This window comes from Atta cephalotes (genome assembly GCF_000143395.1).
Source record: "Atta cephalotes unplaced genomic scaffold scaffold00084, whole genome shotgun sequence".
Classification (NCBI taxonomy): Eukaryota; Metazoa; Arthropoda; class Insecta; order Hymenoptera; family Formicidae; genus Atta; species Atta cephalotes.
Window position 1 is genome coordinate 220,277 of NW_012130148.1, and position 8,593 is coordinate 228,869.

Below are 8,593 nucleotides of genomic sequence, written 5' to 3' on the forward strand. Positions count from 1 at the left end.
ATATATATATATATATATATATATATATATATATATATATATATATATATTAGGAAAAAAAGAGCACTTAAAAGGAACTTAAGAGACATTTCTTGGAAAGTGTTTTCTTGTGATAGTGCAAAAAAATAATAAACATCTCTCAAAACAAATACAAATATCTTGCACTTGGTATTTTTTGCATACAAGACATATAATTTAATCATATTACAATGGACGCGATTCAAACTAATAAAATTCACACTTCTGTTTATTATATTATATGATAAATGAAGCAAGAGTTTTAATAAAAATAGATTTAATGAATCTATTTCTTCTGTTTGTACAGGTAAATTTTGTCTTGACGCAATTCACAGCCCTCATATTAGCCACATTATTGAGATCATCTCTGAATCCCATCGCTACTACCCCCGCTGCCAAACATGTTTATGGCCTTACTATTGGCCTTGCTCTTGGATATTTTTGCTTTGGCAGGTAAGCTTACATTCTATCCATTCATATAAAAGTAATGTATATGAATTTTTGCTTGTTAAAAAATGGTTGTAACTCGAAATACTAAATATATGTTATTTACAGAAATTCCAATTTATAATTTTTTTTCATCTCTATTGCTTGCCTAAATAATATTTAGTTAGTGTTAGACTAACTATATGATTAGAATTAGAGTAATTAAATTATATTTTTATATAATATTTTCTGAGATTTTATGAGTCTTCACCTTGTGTTCGATATTGACAAGGAATTAACGCAAAATATTGATAAGCATTTGATACATAAAAACTCCGGTTTAAGTTATTTATCATTCAAGAACTCTTTCAGTTGCAACTGTTTTGTCAATGCTAGTATCGGTCTATATATTTGTTTTGACAGAAGAATTCATTTATCTATATTTAGAATATATTTAATGTTCTTTTTCAGGCAGGCAATCCATCTCGCTAGTCTTCCCGCATTATGTTACGTAGCAATGCGCACACAAAATCCTCGGAATATGCAGAGGTGAGATGAATATAAATTGTAGGTCTTTAGTATGTATTAAAAATACTATATCAGTACTCTAGTCAATCATGGCAACTTCTATTAGATATAATAGCTATAATTCTTTTTTTTATTGTAAAATGTCGGATAATCAGCTTTGTGCGTTTTATCAAATAATGTATTCTCAAGATGAATTATGCATAATTCTGAAATAATTATCATTTTGCTTATATCGTAAATTTCTCCTTCTCCTAAAGCCAACAAGGAAAGATTGTGCGCATATCATTGATAACAATGATTCATCTATTCGTAGTGTAAAGTGCACTTAACGCGACCGTTTGCATTTATGACGTAATAAATCGCGTGCTTATTGTCAAATTAACCACGTTTGAGCTAGCGAGCAAAATCACGCGAGTAAAGACGATGGCCGCACGAACTTGACATGTGCATCTGAATGTGTTTCAGGGTCGTCCTCGCAATTGCGTTAATCTATTTATCGTGCATTCACTTTCACCGGCAGATCTACGATTATGGCTCGTACACGCTCGACATCACTGGTACGTTCAACTCACGATTTCACTCGGCTTGTTTGAAGAAGATAATTCTTTCATATAATTTCCAATTTTTCATAATTGCATAAAAGCATTCCTTATTTTAAATATATATATTTAAATAAATAAACACACACACACACACATACACACACACACACACATACACATAGGGTATCTTATAACGAACGGCATTTTCACGTATTCTAGAGATAGAATAAAAATTGTAAAACGAAAATGTAACTCGAAATACTAAATATGTGCATTTACAGAAATTCCAATTTATAATTTTTTTTTCATCTCTATTGCTTGCCTAAATAATATTTAATTTAGTGTTAGACTAACTATATGATTAGAATTAGAGTAATTAAATTATATTTTATTATATAATATTTTCTGAGATTTTATGAATCTTCATCTTGTGTCAATTCGATATTGACAAGGAATTAACGCAAAATATTGGTAAGCATTTGATACATAAAAATCCGTTTTAAGTTATTTATCATTCAAGAACTCTTTCAGTTGCAACTGTTTTGTCAGTGCTAGTATCGATCTATATCTATATCTATATATTTGTTTTGACAGAAGAATTCATTTATCTTTACAGAAAAACTGCAAAAGACGAAAATTATTTATTTTCTTCTCATAGAACTCTACGAATTTTTTCAGAATTTTGTTATCAGTCAATTTTTTAATACTGCATTTTCTCATTTTTACCAACATGAAAATGCGATATTCTGAAAAAATTCTGAAAAAATTTTTAGAGTTCTATAAGAAGAAAATAAACAATTTTTGTTTCGCAGTTTCTCTGTAAAGTTGACAGTATTTGAGTAAAAAATTATTGAAGACCAATTTTCAGCAATTTTTAGCAATTATTGTAATATCTTGTTAACTATTACGAAAATTGCAAAATGGTAGAGGACTTTTCTTCTCAGTTTAATCCATTCTGCCCCTATGCAAAAGATTTATCATTATTTTCCAAACCCTGTATATTATATAAATTAATATTAAAAAATTAATAATTTTAGAAAAAGCTATAGATTTTTTGTACAATTTTTTATAATTACATCTATAATTTTGTATTTATATTCAATAATTTCTTTAAATGCAATGCGATTGCAGTAGCATTTTACACTCTCTTAAGCATGACCGTGTTATTAAAGTAATAATAACATCTTCGCGATGTTGTCAGTTCTTACTGCCTGCGATTATGTAAGTTTCACGCCTTCTTTTTATGCTGTTTATTTAAATTCTTCTAAGTAGACAAATGTCATTTTCCATATCAATTTTGTGCGCTTAAATCTTTCGTATTCATCCTATAAGAATATTTTCCTTATTTTTTATGAACGATGTTTTATAGTCACATTCACAGTATGATATTGATTATTAAGCAGTACATGTATGAGCATTTATTATGTCTTGCTATTATGCACACGCCAATACGTTTCGTTCGCAAGTGTTTCGGCGATAAGACGATGAATCTCATCATTATTCTCATACATTATTTTTGTAACATATGAATATTCTTTTCAGGGCCTCTTATGGTCATAACGCAAAAAGTAACTAGTCTAGCATTCAGCATTCACGATGGACTAACGCGATGCGAAGAGGATTTGACACCAATGCAGCGTCATCAGGCTATACAGTGAGTGCATGTGTTCTTTTCAAGGAGGTTTCACCTTTGCAGTCAAAAAATCGATTTTTTTTTGCTTATTTTTATTCCTACATATGTGTAGAATATTCCTGTAAAAGAATTTTACTATTTAATTTTTTAAATTCACAATATTAACGGAGTCACGAACTCAAATACATAAGAGCACACGGAGCCTCCAAGCTCTTACTAGTGCAGCAACACTTGTAAATGTTATTCAGTTCATATTTTAGAAAAAACCGATAAATATCGATTGCAATTTATTCTTTGAGAGTTTCTATTGATCCAGAAAAAGACTTACTGTTACATATACTAGAAACAGGTAGAAAATTAGATCTGTTCGAATCTCGGTTTTTATCGTCGGTTGTATGTTTCAAAATGTTCCGTGAAAAGAAATTTTCTGACAGTAATAATCGTTCTATACATAAAGAAAGAAATGATATTTTCATGGAAATCGATATTTAAGCGAATTTGAAACAGAATTTGCCAGTACATCAGCAAAAAAATTGAAAGAATCTAATGATAATGCAAGTGAATGTTGCAAAGTTATTGTTTTATTAATTTTTTATCGATTTTTACTAAATTAACTGAAATACTGGTGTGCAGATATTGCAAAAAAGAAGTTTGTTTTAGTAAGACTAGAAAAATAGGTTTAGGATTTTAATTAGTCATCAGATGTAGCTGCAGAACAGGAACTATTGCTTTTTGCCTTCTTTTAATAATCTATTAATAATCGATCATTTGAAATTAATCGACGCATAATATTTGTCATGCGTGTTTTGAGCATTGGCTTAAATATATTTTGCGATCTTGTGGAATTATGTACAGATTTTATTACGCATATGTATTATTTTGCTATGGCTAATATTATATTTATACTGTACAAACTGTGCATGATCTCAGTGTAAAAAACGCTGCAAAATAAGAAATCAAAGAAAATGCAAGAGCAGGAAATGAGCCTTAACTGTATCTGATGATGATACATGATATCAACTGTATCTGGTGATGGAGTAAAAGAGAGAAACTTTTCGTCCTTATTTATCACTACCATGATTGGAAAGTATACAAATAAGGTGCTGGATATTGTAGTCAAATCTTTTGTTCACTTTGAGAAAATGATGATTCTATAGAAAAGTTATTGTGGCAAGAAGGATATAAAAAAGAGTACACTATCAATCACTCAGAAAGCGCTGGAAAAATGGAAGTTGATGGCATTATCGAAATAGTTCTAACATCTCAAGATTTATATGGCGTTAAATACAAAAATTATATAGATGATGGAGATAGAAAGACTGTCAAAGTTTACTCAATGAAAATCCATGTGGAGACGAATTATTGGTAAAAAAAAAAGAATGCATTTTACATGTTCAAAAGCGTACGGGAAGTAGATTGAGAAACATAAAATAATCATACAAGGTATTGATGGAAAAGAAAGAGCAAAATTAACGGATTAAAGATCGACTACTCATTACGGATTAGCAATACTACATAACACAGAATCTTTACTCTTTACAGAACACGTAAAATGCAATATGTTACATGTTATGGATTACATGTCCTAAGATCAATTGACGAATAATCCACATTCTCTCCGCTGGGGTTAGATTCTTGGTGCAGTTAGCGTATTGCGGAGCACCACTAATGGCACGCTTCAGGATTATAATTACGATCCACCTCCATTTTCTGAAGTACAATGTGCCATTTGTGAGGATCTTTCCAACGTGATTCGTTAACGCGATGTCTCAGAGGATACACAAACAAAAGTTATGACAGAATTTTCTGGCTACACGCCGAAACACATTTTTTTCTGGACGAAAAATTATATCTATCGCAGCATTTTGGGCAACATGCACTTTTAACAATAGTTTTGTAAGCTTATTAAGAATAATAAACATCCTAAGGATTCGTTTTAAACAAATAACATATTTGCCAACAAAAAAAAACGGACAGCGCGTGATAAATCGTAACACGTCAAAATCATCAAAAGAAGCCAGAACAACTCAGCGATTGGAGAGATTGACAAAAAACGAATTTTATAAAGAGGAGGAAGAATTATTATATAGTCCTGGTATAAAATAACCGTAAGTTAATTAAAGCACTGAAACTTTTATTATACACGAAAAAAATCAAACTAAAACTTCAAAACGCGTTTTCTTGAAATGTTTTTCAAGTTGACGATCAATCAACTGATAATTAAAAACGAATTAGCATATCGATCCTTTTTTTTCTCGATTGTAATATTTTTGCACATGAACTAGAATTATGATTCTACAACAAATATTCGATTTGTTATTAAAAAAGTATCTAATTTTTAGGGGAAAAAAATATAATTTTGTTTTAATGCCATCATTTTTACAAATTTTGGACAATTGACACAATTTTAGTTCATGCGACTATAGCGACATTTGTGTAATTAATAAAAACGGAATGAATTTTGATTTCACATGATTTACAGAGGCTGCATTACTTCTGTCATGGAGACGTGTTTTGCAGATGATCCCTAATTCAATCACCAGTTGGAGAAATAAAATACATTTTATCTAATTAAAAAATTTTTTTACTGTTTAAACATTTACATAATTTTATACAAAAATTTGCGTTTTTCTCTATATAATAGATTTTCTTAAAAAAAATTCATGAAAAGAAGCTTTATGATCAGCAAAGGTGAAATTCTACTATCCCATGCGCGTTGTTATTTATATCAAGAAATATCATGAACATGATTAACAGTCCTAGTAATTGTTTTGTGATGTTAAAATCATTATTTATCACTTTGATGACCGCATATTATAGCATACATAGTATTTCAAAAATTTTACATCCTTTTACTTTTTTTAAATCATTATTCGAAAACTACTATCGATCTCAGTCTCCCCTAATTTATTAATTTCTTGAATTAATATTTTAATTTTATATAATTTTATATAATTTTCGAAATATTTTTTAGAATATTTTACAAATATAAAATATAAATTATTAAAAGTTAAAAATAAGCGATTTGAATATAATAAAATATTATTTCAGATTGATTAAAACATTAAGAATGTAACCACAAAACAAAAAAAGAACTGAAATGTGAATTTAAAATATAGAATCGCGAAATCATGTGATGCCAATTGTTGACTAATCTCGTGATAGCGGCCATCAAAATGTTATAAATCATATTTATTATTAGTAAAATGTATTTTTACTTATAAATAGTTATAAGTTTATTCATACATTTATATCTAAAATCGCAATAGTTAATATTTTTTAGAACAGAAGATGATATTTAAGTTCCAATCTGAAAAAATTTATTAATACAAATGAATTGTTAATAAAGCGACGCAAATGGAGAAATATTCAATTTTATTGTGTATGTTATCACAAAAAAATCTCTTAATAAATCTCTTAACTTTACAGGAAGATGCCAACTACTTTGGAATACTTTAGCTACATCTTTCATTTTCAAGCCTTAATGGCTGGTCCAGTGATATTCTACCGTGATTATATCGATTTCATACATGGACATCACTTGCCTGGTGCTAAATCTTTAACCGTAAGAACACTAATATAAAACCTTAAAATGCCTGTTAAAAATCTTTTAGAATTGATATCTTTTATCTTGAGATAAAAATTGATTATTTTATAATGTAATATTGTGTAAACTATAGGATTGTCAATTTAGCAAACAGTTGCTATTTATATATAATAATACAAATTTAAAAAACATTTATTCTTTAATAACACTATTGTTATTAGATATTTTATATTGTTTTAGGGATTCTATGATAAAAGTAGCCAAGAGAAGGAGATTATTCTGGAGCCATCACCCACTCTGGTCGTTGTGAAGAAAGTCGCGGCAAGTTTAGTATGCGCCATTATATTCATCACATTTATCCCGATCTTTCCGATACAGTATGTAAAAGGTTTGTTTGAATCCTTCATCTTCAATCTTGTCACTTATAGTACATATCATCGTAATTAATGATATATTTTTCTTTTAGATGACGAATTCCTGGAGAAGACAAATATATTTTACAAATTATTGTACTTAATGCTGACGACTATGCTCGCGCGTTTCAAATACTACCACGCATGGTTGTTCGCCGATGCCATATGTAACAATTCTGGCTTTGGATTCAACGGTTATGATGAACGAGGCAAAGCCCGCTGGGACTTAGTTTCGAACGTCGATGTTTTTAAGTTTGAGGTGCGATATGTGTACTGTTTACAATGTATAAATAAAAGTATACTCGTAATAGTAAACTTTAAATTAGCGCATAAATTCTTTCCTTTATTACGTACGTGAGTAATGTATGAGTATAGATTAATAGCAATCCTTGATAGGGCCTTTAATGATTTAGTGAAGTTTAGCGAAGGGAACAACCTTATTATTAAGTTCAGAATTGTGCTATTACGAGATTCTAACGTAATTAAAATTTTAAAATATAACTTAAAATGTTATAGAAGAATGAAACACTCGAATTTGTCTTCTTATCGCCATTACATGATGGATGTTTATCTAAAATTATTCTTGCAATTTACTGTTTAATCAATTTGCAGACATCGCTTAATCTTAAGGATAGCATCGACAGCTGGAACAAGGGTACAAATTTATGGCTACGATCGATCATGTACGAACGAGCTGGTCGTAACAAAGTGATATATACGTACGCTTTGTCCGCTTTATGGCATGGTTTTTATCCTGGCTATTATCTCACATTCGCAAGTGGAGCGTTCTTCACTGTAGCGGCACGTTCAGTTAGTAGATTTAAACTGTTGTGCTGCATATTAAAGATTGTGAACGAAAGGAATGTTGATTTTCAATCTTCTATATTCTTGCAATAGGTCCGTCGCTACATCCGGCCGATGTTCCTAGAATCTCAACGAAAGAAGATTTTTTATGATGTCTTAACGTTTATTACGACGAAAATTTTAATGGCCTACATAACATTCAGCTTTATATTATTAGAATTTGTACCAAGTATCAAAGTGTACCTGTAAGCCACATTGTTAACTAGAATTGTAGGGATGTATTCTTTGACATCGAAAATTTGAATCGAAGAATATGTCCTCAATTATCAAGCCCAACTTTGATTAACGCATTACTTTTTCTTTATTATTAGGTATTTGTACCTGCTCCCGCATTTATTCGGTTTGATCGCGATACTACTTTCACCCCGTCTAGGGTTGTTACGGAAAAAGCACAAGCAATCGGCCGTGAAGGACGAAACTAATCTCGCCGAAGCAGTCAGTAACGGAAACGCATACAAAACAATGTAGTCTTCTGGTCAACGTTAAGAAAGACAGATATTTTTTATGAATGTTTTTATTATATATATATTTAATATATATATATATATATATATATATATATATATATATATATATATAATATATACTATATATAATTATTCTTAGTAAAGTACCTATAGTA

The 8,593-nt window shown here is 29.7% G+C and overlaps 1 protein-coding gene across 1 annotated transcript in view; it reads left to right on the forward strand.

Moving 5' to 3' along the window:
• Positions 1 to 8,439, forward strand: part of LOC105624643 (lysophospholipid acyltransferase 2) — an 18,554-nt gene extending 10,115 nt beyond the window's left edge. Inside the window, exons 2-11 of the mRNA XM_012206000.1 lie at positions 326 to 471; positions 916 to 993; positions 1,438 to 1,529; positions 3,057 to 3,168; positions 6,577 to 6,712; positions 6,935 to 7,082; positions 7,161 to 7,366; positions 7,720 to 7,917; positions 8,005 to 8,156; positions 8,283 to 8,439. Of these exons, the coding sequence (XP_012061390.1) occupies positions 326 to 471; positions 916 to 993; positions 1,438 to 1,529; positions 3,057 to 3,168; positions 6,577 to 6,712; positions 6,935 to 7,082; positions 7,161 to 7,366; positions 7,720 to 7,917; positions 8,005 to 8,156; positions 8,283 to 8,439 (1,425 nt within the window). The remainder of the gene's footprint in view (positions 1 to 325; positions 472 to 915; positions 994 to 1,437; positions 1,530 to 3,056; positions 3,169 to 6,576; positions 6,713 to 6,934; positions 7,083 to 7,160; positions 7,367 to 7,719; positions 7,918 to 8,004; positions 8,157 to 8,282) is intronic.
• The last annotated feature ends 154 nt before the right edge of the window (positions 8,440 to 8,593 follow it).